This window comes from Aotus nancymaae, unplaced genomic scaffold (genome assembly GCF_030222135.1).
Source record: "Aotus nancymaae isolate 86718 unplaced genomic scaffold, 86718_ANA_hifiasm-v0.15.2.pri h1tg000028l, whole genome shotgun sequence".
Lineage (NCBI taxonomy): Eukaryota > Metazoa > Chordata > Mammalia > Primates > Aotidae > Aotus > Aotus nancymaae.
In genome coordinates, this window is record NW_026988441.1 from 33,464,405 (window position 1) to 33,483,556 (window position 19,152).

The 19,152-nt window shown below is 51.7% G+C and overlaps 1 protein-coding gene across 2 annotated transcripts in view; it reads left to right on the forward strand.

Annotated features, from left to right (window-relative positions):
- Positions 1–19,152, forward strand: part of ELAVL3 (ELAV like RNA binding protein 3) — a 26,863-nt gene continuing 7,711 nt past the window's right edge. For both annotated transcript variants that reach the window (XM_012435961.3, XM_012435962.3), the window contains exons 1-3: positions 1–447; positions 12,815–13,034; positions 13,363–13,466. In XM_012435961.3, coding sequence (XP_012291384.1) covers positions 439–447; positions 12,815–13,034; positions 13,363–13,466 — 333 coding nt within the window. In that variant the 5' untranslated portion in view covers positions 1–438. The remainder of the gene's footprint in view (positions 448–12,814; positions 13,035–13,362; positions 13,467–19,152) is intronic.

Here is a 19,152-nt window from a genome sequence, read left to right on the forward strand (position 1 = left end):
AGAGCGCGGAGCGCGCAGCGCGGGCCGGAGGGAGGGAGGGAGGGTGGGCGAGGGGAGAGGACTTGAACACCCGGGACCGGACAGGGCCGACAGAGGGGCGGCGGCGAAAGGCAGAGCGCCGCGATCTCTGTCGGGAAGCGCAACCTCCCCGGGCCCCGCGGGGCCGCGCAGGGGGCGTCCTCAACCCCGCGCCAGCTCCCTCTTTCCATCCCCTGCCGCCCGCAGGCCACCCCGGGGCCCGGCCATCCACTCGCGCATCCCCGGGTTCGGGCCCGTCCCTGGCCCTCGAGGGAGCCGCCGCCTTCATCGCCTCATCTGCAGCGGCCGCACCAGAGGCCGCCCGGGCGGGACCCCGGCGTGAGCATCGGGCGCCCCACTAAGAGTGCACGACCCCCGGAGCCGCCCTCGACACGGACCGCGCCCGCCGGGCACACAAGAATGGTCACTGTAGGTATTCCCCTGTTGCCGAAAGGGAATCGGGACTGGGAGGAGTTGGGCCCAGGCTCCGCGGAGATTGGGCGGGTGCAGGGAGGGGGGGTAGGACCAGGCCTAGCTAGGCCCGGGTGGGGGGGGTAGGACCGAGCCTCGGGGCCTGAGAGTGGGCAGGGCCGCGCCCGGAGTGCTGAGGGCGCTGAGAGCTTGGCCTGAGGGGCCTTTGGGAGCCGGACTGCGATTCAGGGGGCGTCCGACGCCGCCCTGGAGGCGGGATGGCCCCCTCGCCAGCAGGCCTGATGGGGGAGGGGCCGTGGCGGCTAAGGATGCTTCCTCCATCCAGGCCCAGACCCCGCAGGCCGCCCAGGCAAACGCAGGGCCCGATCCCTGGTGCTGGGCCAGGCCAAAGCGACAGGGCGTCCCCGAGAGCCCTAGGGAAGCGGGTGGCGTCGGATCGCGCGCCCGGTGCCTCGGCCGCGCCCGGGAGGCGGGCGTCTCGTCCTCAAGCCCGTCGACCTTGCGGCAAGCGGGGAGGGGAGAGGAGGGGGCACGCCCGGAGGCCCCGCGGGCCCGCCGCCGCCGCTGCCGCGTCCCTTTGTTTCTCGGCGCTTCTTCGCGGGCCGTAGCCTCGCGCGGGCGCCTCGGGCTGCGGGGAGGGGGAGGGGGAGGGGAGAGGAGGGCCCGCGGGTTGGTGGGGGCACCTCTCGGATCCCGGGTCCCCGCCCCCAGGGATATGGGGTAGGAGACCGAGGCAGCTCCCCTAGGCCAGGTCCAGGCTCCCCACCTCGCCGAGGCTCTGGGCCGCGAGGTGACCTTGAGCGCCGCCGGCTCGCCCGCCCGCACCGCTCGCCCCGCTCTCGGTGCTTTCAGCAGCCACGGAGCTGGTCAGCTCCCGAGCGGGCGGCCCCTCCCGCCCTGCCACGCCCTGCCTGGCCACGCCCGGGCACGCCCATCTAGGCCCCGCCCCCAGGGCCCCGGGGGCCCGGCCTCGCCCGAGCCCTCGGATTCCCACTCGGCAGCCCGGGCGTGTCCCGGGGGCGGGGCTGGCTAGTTATAGCCCCACCCCGGCTCCGCCCCCGCCCCTGCCGCGCGACTCCGCTCCCCGCGCCGCCTCGCGTCCTTTGTCTGGTCCCGGCGCCCGGGCCTCCCTCTTCCGCTCTTCCTATCTCTCCGTCTCTGCGTGTGTGTCTCTGTGCACTGTGTCCCTTTCCGGGCCTCTTTTTCGAGTCGTGGCTAGCAGTGGGGGTGGGGGCATGATCGGCGCTCCCTCCATGCCTGGGCCTCTCCCCTCATGGACCCTGGGACCCGCCCACCTGACTCTGAGAAATGAGGTGCCTGAAGCCTGGCTCACCAGCTGTGTGACCTCAGGCCGGTTCCTTTCCCTCTCTGGGCTTCGTGCTGCTCCCCAGGTCTGGGAACTGGAATGTGGCCTCCTGAGGACCTCAGAACTCCCGCAACAGTCCAGCCTCTCCTAGGCGTCCTCTGATCGGTTCTCTCATTTGAAAAAGGAAACTAATGCACAAAGGGAAAGAGGGTGTGGTCATAGGTCACACAAGGGCCTTGAGGACCTGGGTTCTTCTGTAAGCGAGCGCTCGGGCAGAGATGTATCATGGGGACGGGCTGGGAGGAGGAGTGGTGATAAATTAAGACCACAAGGACCCTGCACTGAAGGAGGGCCCAGAATTAGGAGGCTCAGTCAGCACCACATGGTAGCCCAGCCTCACCATGCATAGCCACTCAATGCCCTATTGTCGCCGGCCGGTATCCAGGCATGTCACTGTGACTGGGGCCAGGAGAGCAGCTGGGGGCCGTGGGGGTCAGACACAGAAGGTTCTAAGAAACAAGTGGCTTCAGGTGTGTTCACTGCAAAATCCGTACCTCAGATGTATGTGCAATGGTGGAAAACAGGAAAAGAGTGATGAAGCCAGGGAATGGTTCAGAGAGAGGGCAGGACAGTGGAGAAAGCAGGGAAACAGGAAGAAAGAGGGAGCGAGAAACCAGAAGTGGGGGAGACTTAGAAGCAGCACTGGAGAGAATGGGAAGGAAGGTTTCTTACCCTCTATCTTTGATCTGCCCTCCTTCTCTCTGACTTTACCACCCCCCATCTCTGTCTGGGGCCAGTCGTCAAAGTCCCTTTGATGCCCACGTGGCCACTGTCCCAGGCTGCGCACTTACTGCAGGCTGGAGCAGGGCGGGTGTGGCCTCCATCAGTCTGATCCTCATTATGGGCTCAGCCGGCTCAGCCTTGGAGAAACTCGACACTGGTCCTGCTAAGCTCTGGCACAGATGTGAGGGAGAAGGGGTGGTGGCCAGATTAGCAGCCTGGGCCTTCTGATGGTGTCAAGTTGGGAACACCTGGCCTAGGAGGGGCTACCTCAAACTCCTTAAGAACCCGGGTCTGACCCACCCAGTCACCTCTTCACCCCATTCAAGTTGGGTACTCCATGGGGAGGGGGACATCCGGTAACACTTTCGGCTCTGTGGATATTGGATCAGGGGGTGAGATGCTGACACCATCCCCTCCATCTCCTCCTGTCACCCTGGACAAGTCATAGGTCCCTGTGACTAACCCTCAATGTCTCCATCTGAGAAATGGGGTAGATCCTCTCTACCGTTCACTGTGGTTGTGGGAAGTCAATGAAAACTTCGCACATGCCCACTTGAGTTCAAAAATAGGGATCTAGTACAGTGGCTCACACCTGTGATCCCAGCACTTTGGGACCCCGAGGTAGGTGGATCACTTGAGGTCAGGAGTTCGAGACCAGACTTGCCAACATGGCAAAACCCCATCTCTACTACAAATACAAAAAATTAGCTGGTCGTGATGGTGCATGCCTGTGGTCCCAGCTACCAGGGAGGCTAAGGCGGGAGAATCGCTTGAACCCGGGAGGCAGAGGTTGCAGTGAGCCAAGATCACACCACTGCACTCTAACCTAAGCAACAGAGTGAGACTCCATCTCAAAAATAATAATAATAATAATAATAATAGGGATCTAGCTGTGGCTTGTGTACTGCCGATTGCTCGTTGGGCTCTTATAGCAAATCTTATCAACTCAACATAAAATTCTTACCTCAATAAGCTTGCATGCAAATTCAGAATCCATCTCCAGGGCCAGGTGTGGTGGCTCACACCAGTAATCTCAGCACTTTGGGAGGCTAAGGCAGGAGGATTGCAGCCTGGGCAACATGGCAAAACCCCCATCTCTATAGAGAAGGAGAAAAATTAGCCAACCGGGTGGTGCAAGCCTATAGTCCCAGCTACTTGGGAGGTTGAGGCAGAAGGATCACTTGAGCCCAGGAGGATGAGGCTTCAATAAGCCATGATCACACCACTGCACTCCAGACTGGGCAACAGAGCAAGACCCTGTCTCAAAAAAATAAGAAAGAAAGAAAGAAAAAAAAAAACCCACAATGAGCCAGGTTGCAAATTCAGAACCCAGCTCTATATATGTGAGACCTCTGTGCCATACCTTCCTTAAGGAGGAACAGAGAGGCATAGAAAGCTGGCATAACTGTCAGAGGACAACATGAGGAGGGTGGAGTCCGACATGGGTAGCCCTCAGTAAATATTTGTTGAATTGAATTAATAGACTCAACTGATGGAGTGGGTTTAAATGTCATGATGCCCAGGACATGGCAGAGAACAGGTACTCGGCTTCGCTTTGCTGTTATTATTTTATTATTACTGGTCTGTTTGTTAGGAGAGTGGGCTCTGAAGTCCAAACCCTGAAACTGAATTCTTTTTTTTTTTTTTTCTGAGATTCCCTCTGTCACCCAGGCTGTAGTGCAGTGGCACAATTTCGGCTCACTGCAACCTCCACCTCCCAGGTTCAAGTGATTCTCCTGCCTCAGCCTTTGGAGTAGCTGAGGTTACAGGTGCCCACCACCACGCCTCGTATTTTTTGTATTTTTAGTAGACACGAGGTTTTGCCGTTTGACCAGGCTGGTCTCAAACCCCTGACCTCAGGTAATCCTCCCGCCTCGGCCTCCCAAAGTGCTGAGATAACAGGCGTGAGCCACTGCGCCTTGCCGGAATTCTTGTTTCACCGTTTGTATCCTGTGCAACCTGTTTCTTATTTATTTATTTTTAAGATGGGGTTTCACCATGTTGGTCAGCCTGGTCTTGAACTCCCCACCTCAGGTGATCTGCCCACCTTGGCCTCCAAAGTGCTTGGATTACAGGCGTGAGCCACAGCACCCGGCCGCAACCCTGTTTCTATTCTGTCATTTTTTTTTTCCTTAAGAGTCAGGGTCTTACCCTCTCACCCAGGCTGGAGTGCAGTGGCACAATCACACTCCCTGCATCCTCAAACTCCTGGGCTCAAGTTAATCCTCTCACCACCTCGTCCTCCCAAGTAGTTGGGACTACAGGCATGTACCACCACACTCAGCTAATTTGTTTTGGAAATGTTTTGTAGAGACAGGATCTCACGGTGTTTCCCAGGCTGGTCTCAAACTTCTAGGCTCAAACAATCCTCCTGTCTCAGCCGCCCCACCCACCCACAAACATTACTGCATCACCACAGGTGCCTTGCAGACACTGGTAATCAACCCAATGCGTGTTCTTTTTGAGCCTGGATGTGTCTTCAGAGTGGTCCTCCAGGCAGCCCTCCTGGGAGCAACTCTCAGCCAATTGGAGATGCAGGGAGCTGACTTTATGCCATCTGTTTTATAAGAGTAAATGGGCCGGGCACAGTGGCTCACGCCTATAATCCCAGCATTTTGGGAGGCCAAGGTGGGCGGATCATCTGAGGTCAGGAGTTGGAAAGCAGCCTGGCTAACATGGCAAAAACCCGTCTCTACTAAAAATACAAAAAATTAGCTGTGCATAGTGGCACACACCTGTGGTCCCAGCTACTCTAGAGGCTGAGGCAGGAGAATCACTTGAACCTGGGAGGTGGAGGTTGCAGTGAGCCAAGATTGTGCCACTACACTCCAGCCTAGCTGACACAGCAGAACTCTGTCTCAAAAAAAAAAAAAAAAAAAAAGAGTAAACGGTGGCCAGGTGCAGTGACTCACGCCTGTAATCCCAACACTTTGGAAGGCTGAGGCAGGAGGATCCCTTGAGGCCGGGAGTTTGAAAACAGCCTGGGCAACATAGCGAGACACCATCTCTACAAGAAACAAAAAATTAGCTGGGCATGGTGACTTGCACTTGTAATCTTAGCTACTGGGGAGGGTGAGATGGGAGAATCACTTGAGCCCAGGGGTTCAGAGTCAGCCTGGGCAACATAGCCAGACAAGGCATTGGCCATAATGATGAAAAACAGCTCTGCAAACAGATCCGGAACTAAAATGAAGTTCCCTATTCATACCGCCCAACGTCTCTGAGTTCACTTTCATCATCTGTAAAATAGAGAACGTGTTCTCAGTCTTTTAAGATTGTTGGGAGAGTAACTGAAATGATGCCTCAAAGTATTTCCCACAGTGCCTGGCATAGTAGCTGCTCATTGTAGGGGAATGCTCATTAATACAGCAGTATTGCCGGGTGCAGTGGCTTATGCGTGTAATCCCAGCACTGTGGAAGAAAGAGGTGGGCGGATCACCCAAGGTCGGGAGTTTGAGACCAGCTTGACCAACATGGAGAAACCCTGTCTCCACTAAAAATACAAAATTAGCCAGGTGTGGTGGTGCGTGCATGCCTGTAATCCCAGCTGCTCAGAAGGCTGAGGCAGGAGAATCTATTGAACTCAGGAGGTGGAGGTTACAGTGAGCCAAGATCGCACAATTGCACTCCAGCCTGGGCAACAAGAGCAAAACTGTGTCTCAAATATATATATACACACACACACATATACATATATATATATACATATATATACATATATATATATACACACACACACACATATATATGGCAGTATTGCCCCATGCAATGGCAGATGCCTGTAGTCATAGCTACTTGGGAGGCTGAGATGAGAGGATCCCTTGAGTCCAGGAGGTGGAGGCTGCAGTGCACTATGATTGCACCTGTGAATAATCACTGCACTCCAGGCTGGGCAACATAGTGAAACTCAATCTTTAAATAAAATAATAATGTGCCAGGCATGGTAGCTCACAACTGAATTCTTAGCACTTTGAGAAACTAAGATGGGAGAGGCCAGGAGTTTGAGATCAGCCTGGGTAACATAGCGAGACCTCATCTCTACAAAAAATTAAAAACTTAGCCAAGCATGGTGGCACACGCCTATAGTCCCAGCTTCTTAGGAGTCTGAGGTATAAAGATCACTTCAGCCCCAGAGGTTTAGGCTGAAGTAAGTCATGATCATACCACTGCACCCCACCCTGGGTGACAGAGTGAGACTCCATCTCTAATTATAATAATAGTAATAATAAATAATAACGTAAGTGTATTAAGAGGCACGGATGATGGATGTGACAAGCCTGCTTTTAATTCCCATGATTGTGCCCAGGACAGATATAACTAATCAGTTCAAGATGCTTTCTAGCATATGGCTTTAGCTCCTTCCTCAGGCCAGTGTGACTGTAATTTGGAGTTTGCAGCAAAATGGAGCAGAGGCTCAGAAGCACTAAGTAGTCTATCTGAGGACACACAGCTGGGAAATGTTAGAGCTGGCACCGTTCTTGGTTGGCAATGGAAGTTGGAAATGCACACTCTGGATCAGAAAAACTCATATGCAAATCCCTGTTCCACCATTTATATGCTGCATGATCTTTGGCAATTTTTAAAATATCTCAGTTTCCTCATGTATTAAGTGGGGGTGAAGTGGGGGAGGAAAACTTCCCTTTTTAGGATTGTTGTGAATAAGAACAGAAAACTTGCATGTAGAGTGCTTTGCACAGTGCCTGGCACACAGTAGTGGCCAATATTTGGGAATAATTAAGATATTGGAACTTGAGTCAGGGATGGCTGAAATAATTAGTACCTGCTGGCTGTTTCTAGTTCTGTGACCACAGCAGACATTGCTAATCAATCACAGTGATCTTTCCTACTGAAAACTGTATATGATTTTTTTTTCCATTTATTTATTTATTTATTTTTGAGACAGAATCTCACTCTGTCACCCAGGCTGGAGTGCAGAGCTGCAATTTCGGCTCACCGCAATCTCCATCTCCCAGGTTCAAGCAATTCTGCTGCCTCAGCCTCCCTAATACCTGGGATTACAGGTGCCCACCACCATACCTGGCTAATTTTTGTATTTTTAGTAGAGATGGGTTTTTGCCATGTAGGCCAGGCTGGTCTCAAACTCCTGACCTCAGTTGATCCACTCCCCTCCCCCTTAGGCTCCCAAAGTGCTAGCATTACAGGCATGAGCCACTGTGCCTGGCCTCTGTTTTTTCCTTTTTAAGACAGGGGTCTCACTATGTCACCCAGGCTGGAGGGCAGTGGTGCAATCATGACTTACTGCAACCTCCACCTCCTGGGCTCAAGCGATCCTCCTATCTCAGTATCCTGAGTAGCTGGGACTACAGGTGCAAGCCACCATGACTAGTTAATTTTTAAATTTTTAGTAGAGACAAGATCTCACTGTGTTGTCCAAGCTGGGCTTCAACTCCTAAGCTCAAACAATCTTCCCTCCTCGGCCTCCCAAAGTACTGTGATTACAAGCATGAGCCAGCACACCTGGCCTGAATGTGGTTTCTGAATTCTTCTTAATTCATTCCTCCATAAAGACACTACCAGTCAGTTTGTTTTTGAGACAGAGGCTTGCTCTTGCCCACGCTGGAGTGCAGTGGCATGATCTCAGCTCACTGCAACCTCCACCTCCCGGGTTCAAGCAATTCTTCTGCCTCAGCTTCCTGAGTAGCCGGGATTACAGGCGTCCACTACCACACCTGGCTAATTTTGTATTTTTAGTAGAGACAGGTTTTCACTATGTTGCCGAGGCTGGTCTCGAACTCCTGACCTCAGATGATCCACCCTTCTCGGCTTCCCAAAGTGCTGGGATTACAGCCATGATCCACCACGCCTGGCCCAATTTGGGTTTTCAAGTGAGGGCAAACCTGTGTGCCAACCGTGCCACTGGAGAAGATATAAGGAAATGCTGGCTACTTGACCTTCTTATGTCCCTGACAGATAAGGTCAGTCAAATCCCAGCACTCTTTCCTGCTGAGCTCTGAAGTGGCTTTAAAGTTCTCCTCTACATAGCCCTTCATATAGCCCTTGCCAGTTGTTTTAAGTTTTCAGCAAAGTGAAACAGAGGCTCTAGCAGGCATATCCAGAGATGCATATTGAGTTGTCAGAGCCAGTACCAGCCTGGTTGACTGTTATAGTAAGAAAATTGGGCCAGGTTCCGTGGCTCATGCCTGTAATCCCAACACTCTGGAGCCCAAGGGGTGAGGCTTGCTTGAGGCTGCAAGTTTGAGGCCAGCCTGGGCAACATGGTGACACCTCATCTCTACAAAAAAAATTCTTTTTTTTTTTTTTTTTAGACGGAGTCTTGCTCCGTTGCCCAGGCTGGAGTGCAATGGCGCCATCTCAGCTCACTGCAATCTCCGCCTCCTAGGTTCAAGTGATTCTCCTGCCTCAGCCTTCGGAATAGATGGGACTACAGGCGCCTGCCACCACACCCGGCTAATTTTTATTTTTTTAGTAGAGACAGGGCTTCACCATATTGGTCACACTAGTCTCAAACTCCTGGCCTTGTGATCTGCCTGCTTTGGCTTCCCAAGGTGCTGGGATTACAGGTGTTAGCCACCTCAACCAGCCAATTTTTATATTTTTCGTAGAGACGGGATTTCACTATATTGGCCAGGCTGGTCTCGATCTCCTGGAGGTATGCATTTCATTTCCAGTGCCACAGTGGATATGCTGTGTGACTTCATCAAGTTCCTTAACATCTTTGAGGCTCAGATTCTCCATCCATCATAACAAAATTAACTTCTACCATTTAATATTTTATTTATTTATTGTATTACTATTATTTTTAGATGGAGTCTCGCTCTGTCACCCAAAAGCTGTAGGGCAATGGCGTGATCTCAGCTCACTGCAGCCTCCGCCTCCCAGGTTCAAGCAATTCTTGTGCCTCACCCTCCCAAGTAGCTGTGATTACAGACATGTGCCACCACACCTGGCTAATTGTATTTTTAGTAGAGACAGGGTTTCACCATGTTGGCCAAGCTGGTCTTGAACTCCTGACCTCCAGTGATCCTCCTGCCTCCGCCTCCCAAACTGTTGGGATTACAGCTTGAGCCATCACACCCAGCTTTATTTATTTTTGAGACAGCGTCTTACTCTGTTGCCCAGACAGGAGTGCAGTGGTGTGATCACGGTTCACTGTATCCTCAGCCTCCCAACCTCAGGTGATCCTCCCTTACAGGCACACATCACCACATTCAGCTAGTTTTTTAATTTTTAGTAGAGACAGTGTTTTGCCATGTTGCCTAGGCTGGTCTTGAGCTCCTGAGCTCAAGCAATCTGCCCACCTTTGCCTCCCAAAGTGCTGATTACGGGCATGAGCCACCATGCCCAGCCAATTTCTACCAATTTAGAGTCTTTGTGTAAAGAAAAACAGCATATCCTCCTGAACATATATGAAAAAATGCTAAACCACCAAAAATCTCAGCAAACTAAATCAAGCAATGTATATAAACAAAATCCAGGCAGGGTGAGGTGGCTCACAACTGTAATCTCAGAACTTTGGGAGGCCAAGGCGAGGTCAGGAGATCGAGACCATCCAGGCTAACATGGTGAAACCCCATCTCTACTAAAAATACAAAGAATTAGCCGGGCATGGTGAGACATGCCTGTAGTCCCAGCCACTTGGGAGGCTGAGGCAGGAGAATCACTTGAACCCAGGAGGCAGAGGTTGCAGTGTGCCGAGATTGTGCCACTGCACTCCAGCCTGGGGACAGAGTGAGACTTCGTCTCCAAAAACAAAAAACAAAACTCCAGTATGCATGACCAAGTATGGTTTATCCCATGAAGATTGGTTTAATGTTAGAAAATTAACATAATTAAAATTAATATAATTTATGACATTAATATATTAAAGCTAAAAAAATGGGCCATGTGCAGTGGCTCATGCCTGTAATCCCAGCTCTTTGGAGGGCCAGGGCAGGAGGATTGCTTGAGCCAAGGAGTTTGAGACCAGCCTGGGCAATATGCCAAAACCCTGTCTCTACTAAAAACACAAAGAAAAATAAAATTAGCCAGGCTTGGAGGTGCATGCCTGTAGTCCCAGGTACTGGGGAGGCTGAGGTGGGAGAATCGCTTGAGCCTGGAAGGCAGAGGTTGCAGTGAACCAAGATTGCCCCACTGCACTTCAGCCTGGGTGACAGAGTGAGACCTTGTCTCAAAAATAAATTAATTAAGTAAGTAAAGCTAAAAAAATGATTTCAACTGATGTAGAAAAATGTCAATAAAATTCAACATCCTGACGGGCATGGTGGCTCATGCCTATAATCCCAGCACTTTGGGAGGCCAAGGCGAGCAGATCACAAGGTCAGGAGTTTGAGACCAGCCTGACCCACATGGAGAAACCCCATCTCTACTAAAAATACAAAAGTAGCCAGGTGTGGTGGCGCATGCCTGTAATCCCAGCTAATTGGGAGTCTGAGGCAGGAGATTTGCTTGACCCTGGGAGGCGGAGGTTGCGATGAGCTGAGATCGAGCCATTGCACTCCAGCCTGGCAACAGAATGAGACTCCAGCTCAAAAAAAAAAAAAAAAAAAAATTCACATCCTTTTTTAAAAAAGTCTTAGGATCTAGGAACAAAAGAAAATGTTCTTAACCCAATAAAAGCCATCTAGAAAAAAAAACCCATAGCAAAGACCATAAATTAAAATAAAATAAAAATTAAAGTGTTTAGCTGTGAAATGTTTAAAGCACCTCCCTTAGCATCAGGAATAGAGAAGCCACTATGACACTGTAGCCCCTGAAATAAGACAAGAAAAGAGATAACCGGTATAGACTGAAGATGAAAAACTAAATTTGTCATTATTTGAAGGTGTTTTATGTTATGCAGAAAAAGCAAAAGAACAAAATAGCTCAATGGGAAAACTGGGGGTGGCAAGGGGAGATGGAGGCAGGTAAATGACTAGTAAGAAACTTATGCATGAAGCCAAAGACATAATTAGCACATTTGGGATAGGAATTACCTTTGGTGGGAGGAGGGAAATAAATATGTTTAGGGAAGGGCTTATGAGGCTTCAAAGCTGCAAAAAAGGCCAGGCTTAGTAGCTCACACCTGTAATCCCAGCACTTTGGGAGGCCAAGGTGGTAGGATCACTGGAGCCCAAGAGTTTGAGACCAGCCTGGGCAATATAGTGAGACCCCATCTCTACAAATAATTTTAAAATTAACCGGACATGGTGGCATGCACCTGTAGTTCCAGCTACTCAGGAGGCTGAGGTGGGAGGATTGCTTGAGCCTGGAAGGTTGAGGTTGCAGTGAGCTGTGATTGCACCACTGCATTCCAGCCTGGGTGAGAATGAGACCTTTTTTCTAAAAAAAAAAACTACTAAAAATGGGGCTGGGCACAGTGGCTCATGCCTGTAATCCCAGCACTTTGGGAGGCTGAGGTGGGTGGATCACCTGAGGTCAGGAGTTTGAGACCATCCTGGCCAACATACCCCATCTCTACTAAAAATACAAAAATTAGCCAGGTGTGGTGGTGGGCGCCTGTAATCCCAGCTACTCAGGAGGCTGAGGCAGGAGACTCACTTGAACCTAGGAGGCAGAGGTTGTGGTAAGCCAAGATTGCACCATTGCACTCCAGCCTGGGTGACAGAACGAGAGTCCATCTCAAAAAAAAAAAAAAAAAGCTACTAAAAGTGTTAGATTTACTTTTCTGAAAGCAAAAGCGTTTATTTTATTTTGTGTTTTTGAGATTGAGTTTTGCTCTTGTTACCCAGGCTGGAGTGCAATGGAGCGATGTCAGCTCACTGCAACCCCCACCTCCCATGTTCCAGTGATTCTCCTGCCTCAGCCTCCCGAGTAGCTGGGATTACAGGCATGTGCCACCACGCCTGGCTAATTTTGTACTTTTAGTAGAGACTGGGTTTCTCCATATTGGTCAAGCTGGTCTGGATCCCGATTTCAGATGATCCGCCTACCTCAGCCTCCTAAAGTGCTGGGATTACAGGTGTGAGCCACCGTGCCCGGCTGGAAAGCATTTCTGGCACAAAAGCATTTATTATTCTGTAGATGCACAGGTTGATTTTGGGCCTCTGTTTGCACATATAGTACTTATATAAGGGATTTCTTGCAGTAAAAACATCAGGCGCTATTTTTTCCCCTAGTGCTTATTCCAATATATGGAATCCCATCATTATTCTGATAATTAGAATAATAAAGCGACCCCTCCCCATGATGAAGCCCCTTTAAGACATGACCAATTCATCACAAGCAAGCCACTCATTCCCGAAGGTCCCTGGTGTGGGGACTGGGCGGTGAGCGGATGCGACCTGTTATCTCCAGCAGATACTGGGGGCCATGGAGTCTCAGGTGGGGGGGGGCCCGGCCGGCCCGGCCCTGCCCAACGGGCCACTCCTTGGTACAAATGGAGCCACTGACGACAGCAAGACCAACCTCATCGTCAACTACCTGCCCCAGAACATGACCCAGGATGAGTTCAAGAGCCTCTTCGGCAGCATCGGGGACATTGAGTCCTGCAAGTTGGTTCGGGACAAGATCACAGGTGTGGCTGCTGGGGTGAGGGGGAGAACAGAGCTGGCAGCCTCAGAAATACAGGGGTGCTGGGGGCAGATGGGCCGCTTGCTGAGGTGTCTCAGGGGTAATTGAGGCTGGAGGTGGTCTAGGAACCTGATGGCGACATGGGTATGCCCCCTAGGTGAAGGTCTCAGGAGCAATGGGGGCAGGTGGGACTCTAGGATCACAGGTGTCCTCTGGAAACAGGAAGGTGGGATCTTGGTGGGGAAGGGTCAGTCTCTCAGGCCTGGGTTTGGGGGGACACTGTCAGGTGTCAAGGCTGGGTGGGAAGGTCATCATTCTGGTTCTGCCCACAGGGCAGAGCCTTGGCTACGGGTTTGTGAACTATTCTGACCCCAATGATGCAGACAAAGCCATCAACACCCTCAACGGCCTCAAATTACAGACGAAGACCATCAAGGTTGGTGCCTCCTTCCCCAATCCCCCCACGACCACCCACCCCAACCGACTGTCCCCAACCCCCACGGCCACCTACCTGCCCCAACGCATCCACGGTCCACGGCCTTTCAGGGCTTATCCCCAGAGGGGCTCAAATCTCCCCTCCAAGTCTTCACAGCTGGGGTGAGGGTCAGTGGCTTTCCCTCTCTAAACCTCAGTTTCCTCACCTGTCAATGGGGACAGTACCACCCCCATGATCTCTGGAGGCTCAGGGAGTCAGCTAGGCCCTGGAGGTTGCGCAGAGTGACCAGGGTCCTGTGAGCAGTACCATCCCTGCCTTTGTCATGGAAATGGGGGTGGGGGCCCATCTGCCATCTGGAGCCTAATTAGGGTCTGGGAGGGCGGGATTGGGGCGGCCCATCCCCCATTTTTGTGCAATGCCCCTCCCCCATGACGGCCCTTCTCAGCAGCTGCAGCTGGGACCCAGCAAGCCCAGGTTCCCTGGGGGGGAATTGTCATGGAAACCCCCGTCTCTGGGTTTGCCTGGAGGTGTTTGGGCTCCGCCCTGTAAATCTGCTCATGGACCCTGGAGGAAGCCGGGGTGGAGGGATGGCCCATCTGGCCCCCAGTTCAACATGGGAACAGAGGTGCAGGAATCTCTTCCTTTTCCTGATGTGGGAGGCCGGGATTGGGGTGGGGGGAGTGAAGTCGTGACCCAGTGGGTCCCTTCATGGCCAACTAGACCCAGAAGCCCCAGGGCATGAGGACCCCAGACCCCAGTGACATTGAGATGCAGCATGTGTATATGTGTGTATGTATGTGTGTGTGTGCGCGTGTACATGTGTATGCGTGTGTATGTTTGTGTGGGTGTGTATGTGTGTATATATGTGCATGTGTCATCCTGAGCTGTGAGACAGATTGTTTATGATTCAGGTGTCCTGTGACTCCCTGTGGCTCTGGCTGTGACACGATGGTTGTGGGACACAGTGTCTATAAGAGTGGCTGTGGCCAGGAGCAGTGGCCCACGCCTGTAATCCCAAAGCAGTGGCCCACTTTGGGAGGCCGAGGCGGGCAGATCACCTGAGGTCAGGAGTTCGAAACCAGCCCGACCAACGTGGAGAAACCCCATCTTTACTAAAAATACAAAAAATTAGCCAAGTGTGGTGTCGCATGCCTGTAATCTCAACTACTCAGGAGGCAGACGCAGGAGAATCGCTTCAACCAGGGAGGCAGAGGTTTTGGTGAACCAAGGTCACGCCATTGCACATCTGCCTGGGCAACAAGAGCGAAACTCTGACTCAAAAAAAAAAAGAAGTAAATTAGCTGGACATGGCAGCTTGCACTTGTAGTCCCAACTACTCGGAATCTGAGCAGGGAGGATCAACTTAAGCTCGGGAGACCGAGGCTGCAGTGAGTCACGTTTGCACCACTGCCCTCTAGCATGGGCAACAGAGAAAGACCCTGTCTCAGAACAAAAAAAGATAGAGTGGCTGCCGTTGAGCAGATCTGTGTATTTAAGACTTCGGGGCCAGGCACGGTGGCTCACCCCTGTAATCCCAACACTTTGGGAGGCCGAGGCGGGCGGGTGGATCGCCTGAGGTCAGGAGTTTGAGACCAGCCTGGCCAACATGGTGAAACCTCATCTCTACTAAAAATACAAAAATTAGCTGGGTGTGGTGGCACATGCCTGTAATCCCAGCTACTTGGGAGGCTGAGGCAGGAGAATCACTTGAACCTGGGAGGCAGAGGTTGCAGTGAGCAGAGATTGCACCATTGCACTCCAGCCTGGCGAGCAAGACTTCGTCTCCAAAAAAAAAAAAAAAAGACAAAAAACACTTTGGGTATATCCCTATGTGTCTGTAGGATGAAGTGTTTTTTTGTTTTTGTTTTTTTAAGACAGAGTCTCCCTCTGTTGCCCAGGCTAGAGTGCAGTGATGCCATCTTGGCTCACTGCAACCTCCACCTCCCAAGCTCAAGCGATTATCTTGCCTCAGCCTCCTGAGTAGCTGGGATTACAGGCCCCTGCCACCATGCCTGGCTAATTTTTGTATTTTTAGTAGAGAGTTGGTTTTGCCATGTTGGCAGGGATGGTGTTGAACTCCTGAACTCAAGTGATCTGCCTGCCTCGGCCCCCCAAAGTACTGGGATTACAGGTGTGAGCCACCGCCCCGGCCCAGGATGTGTTTATTGACAGGTGCATGTGACACTCTAGCTCCGGGTGTGACCTGGTGGAGCCTCAGGGATGCGTCTGGCTCTGGCAGGATGTTTGTATGTCCCAGCCATGTGGTGTGGGTGTGTCTACCTGTGCTCTGCTCTGCAGGACTGGGTGTGACATCGTGTGCTTGTGCTGCGGTGTGGTGGGCGTGTGGTTCTACGACCTTTACTGTAATTCTCTGAGACTCCCTCCTGAATGTTGCGGAGAATGTGACAGTGGCCTGTGTCCCCTCTGGCTGGTTTCGTCTCTGAGGCTGTGCAGCAGGGCGGCACTGCACGGCCTTGAGTCTGTCCCTGTGTGTTTTTGCCTGTGTGATGTGTGACGTGGTCAGTCTGCTCTGGGCACTCTGGGAGCTGCCCGAAATGTCCCCAGTTGCTTGCCTCCGGCCAGGCCCCATCCCAGTGTGGGGTGTAGATGGAATTGGGCATGTACTTGCCCTTGGGAAGCCCATGTCACGGAGGGATGGGAAAGGCCTATGAAAACCTCCTCTGTGTCTTATACAGTGCTGGACCTCCAAAACTCACCCAGGGTCTTACTCCCAAATCTAATCCCTCAACCCCAAATCTGATTTAATAGCAAGTACCTTCACAGCTCCTAGCCCCATGGGAGAGAAAAAAAGAAGAGAAAACTGTCAAATACATGGACATAATTTCTTTCTTTTCTTTTCTTTTCTTTTCTTTTGAAATGGAGCCTTGTTCTGTCACCACCCAGGCTGGAGTGCAGTGGCGAAATCTTAGCTCACTGCAGCTGCACCTCCTGGGTTCAAGCGATGCTCCTGCCTCAGCCTCCCGAGTAGCTGGGATTACAGGCACCCGCCAACACACCCAGCTAATTTGTGTGATTTTAGTAGAGATGGGGTTTCAGAATGTTGGCCAGGCTGGTCTCGAACTCCTGAACTCAGGTGATCCTCCTGCCTCAGCCTCCCAAAGTGCTGGGATTACAGATGTGAGCCACCTCACCTGGCATGGCTGTGATATTGAAAATCACTATTATGGACATGACAGTGGCTGATGTGATTGTCTTTTTTTTTCTGGAAAACCCCAGGTGCACAAAATCGCATCAGTCAGAACCCCCCACCCACCTACCGCCAAGTTACTCTCAAGCTGTTCTATGTACTTTGTTGATTTTTCAATTCATTCTTTCTTTCTTTTTTTTTTTTTTTTGAGACGGAGCTTCGCTCTTGTTACCCAGGCTGGAGTGCAATGGCACGATCTCGGCTCACGCAACCTCCGCCTCCTGGGTTCAGGCAATTCTCCTGCCTCAGCCTCCTGAGTAGCTGGGATTACAGGCACGCGCCACCATGCCCAGCTAATTTTTTGTATTTTTAGTAGAGACGGGGTTTCACCATGTGGACCAGGATGGTCTCGACCTCTTGATCTCATGATCCACCCGCCTCGGTCTCCCAAAGTGCTGGGATTACAGGCGTGAACCACTGCACCTGGCTCAATTCATTATTTTTAATGGAGGCATATGCTCTCACAACTCACTGTCCCAAACAAAAGCCAGACCCTCAACAATGACCCCTATCTATCAAGAGGTTAATTAGAAGAAATAGAAAATAGAGGCTAGGCACGATGGCTCACACCTATAGTTCCAGCACTTTGGGAGGCCGAGGTGTGAGGATTGCTGGTGCCTGGGAGGTCAAGGCTGCAGTGAACCAAGATTGCACCACTGTACTCCAGCCTGGGCAACACAGAGAGACCCCATCTCAAAACAAACAGACAAAAACCTCATTTAAAAAGAGAAAGAGGGAAGGGAAGGAAGGAAGGACATTGCAGACACCCCCCAGCCTCTTCCCCTGTTCCTGGACAGGTCACCCACTATGCATTTGAGAGGTGGACCTCCCAACCATGCTTCCAGGCTACTGATAAACACAATGAAATGAGGTCACACAATACTCCCTGCTTTGTAAATAGACTTTTCTGTCCTCCATTTTGCAACACTCACTATTGACTACGGTTTCTAGGAAATAAATACATATGTTCATCTTTTTCTTTTCTTTTTTTTAGAGGCGGGGTCTTGCTCTGTAGCCCAGGCTGGAGTGCAGTGGTGTGATCATAGCTCATTGCAGCCTTGAACTCCCGGGTTCAAGTGATCCTCCAGCCTCAGCCTCCCGAGTAGCTGAGACCACAGGTGTGTGCAACCACACCGGCTATTTTTTTTAAGAGATCGGGGGGCGGGGTCTTGCTATAGGCTGATCTCAAACTCCTGGGATCTCTCAAGCCTCCCGCCTTGAACTTCTGAAGCACTGAGATTATAGGCATGAGCCACTGCACCTGACCCACCATTTGTTTTAAACACTTGCAGAGAGTTTCATTGTTGGGTTGGACTATAATTAATAATGTGATTGAGATAATAGTACTAAAATGTGTCTAATTCCCAGCTGGGAGAAGTGCTTTGAGAAAGAGTAGTAGAGGTGGTAAGGGGAGGACAAATTTAGATGAGAGAGGACAGGGAGGATGTTTGAACCGAGACCCAAAGGAAGAAGGGGAGGAAGAGCATTCCAGGCAGAGAGAACAGGCAATGCAAATACTGTGAGGCTGACCCATGCCTGGTGTGTTTGGGGAAATAGGGGAAGTTCAAGTTGCTGGAACACAGTAATTGGGGCAGAAAGTAGGGGGAGATTAGGGCAAGGATGTGATGGGGAAGAATGTGCAGGGTTTTGGGGTCCAAGGAAAGGACTTTGGCTTTCCTGCTGAGGAATGTGGGAGCCATAGAGGGTTCTGAGGAAAGGGAGGATGTGACCTGGCTCAGGTGTTCACAGGCGCCCTCTGGCTGCTGTAGGGGGACAGTGGGTGATATGAGCAGGGGGCCAGGGTGGAGGCCGCTACACTGGCCAGGTGATCAGTAGTGGCCGCTGGGCCAGGGTGGGACAGTGGCAGTGGGGTGAAGTGTGTGGATTCCAGATAAGGAGGAAGGTAGAGCCTACAGGATTTACAGGGGCTGGATGTGTGTGTGAAGAACAGGTGTCAAGGACAACCTGATCCTGGGACATGAGCATTTGGGAGGACAGAGCTGCCATTCGTGAGTCGAGGCAGACTGGAGGTGGGCGGGAGCTGGATGCAGCCGTGCTGGGTATGAAGTGCCCTTGACACCTCCATGTGGGGCACCTGGTGTACAGACTGGGGACATTTGGGAGTTGTCGGATTGAGCTGATGGCTAGAGCTCTGAGTGTCCAGTGTAGTTGGGAAGAGAAGTGGCCAGTGTCCCAGGTCCACGCTCCATAGGAGTGGGAAGAGTGGCTGGGTGTGGTGGCGCGTGCCTGTAGTCCCAGCTACTTGGGAGGCCAAGGTGGGAGGATGGCTTGAGTACAGGAGTTGGAGGCTGCAGTGCGGTATGACTGCACCTGTGAATAATCACTGCATTCTAACCTGGGCAGCACAGCAAAACTCCATCTTTAAATAAAATAAAAATAGGCCAGGCATGGTGGCTCACACCTATAATCCCAGCATTTTGGGAGGCCGAGATGGGAGATTTGCTTGAGGCCAGGAAT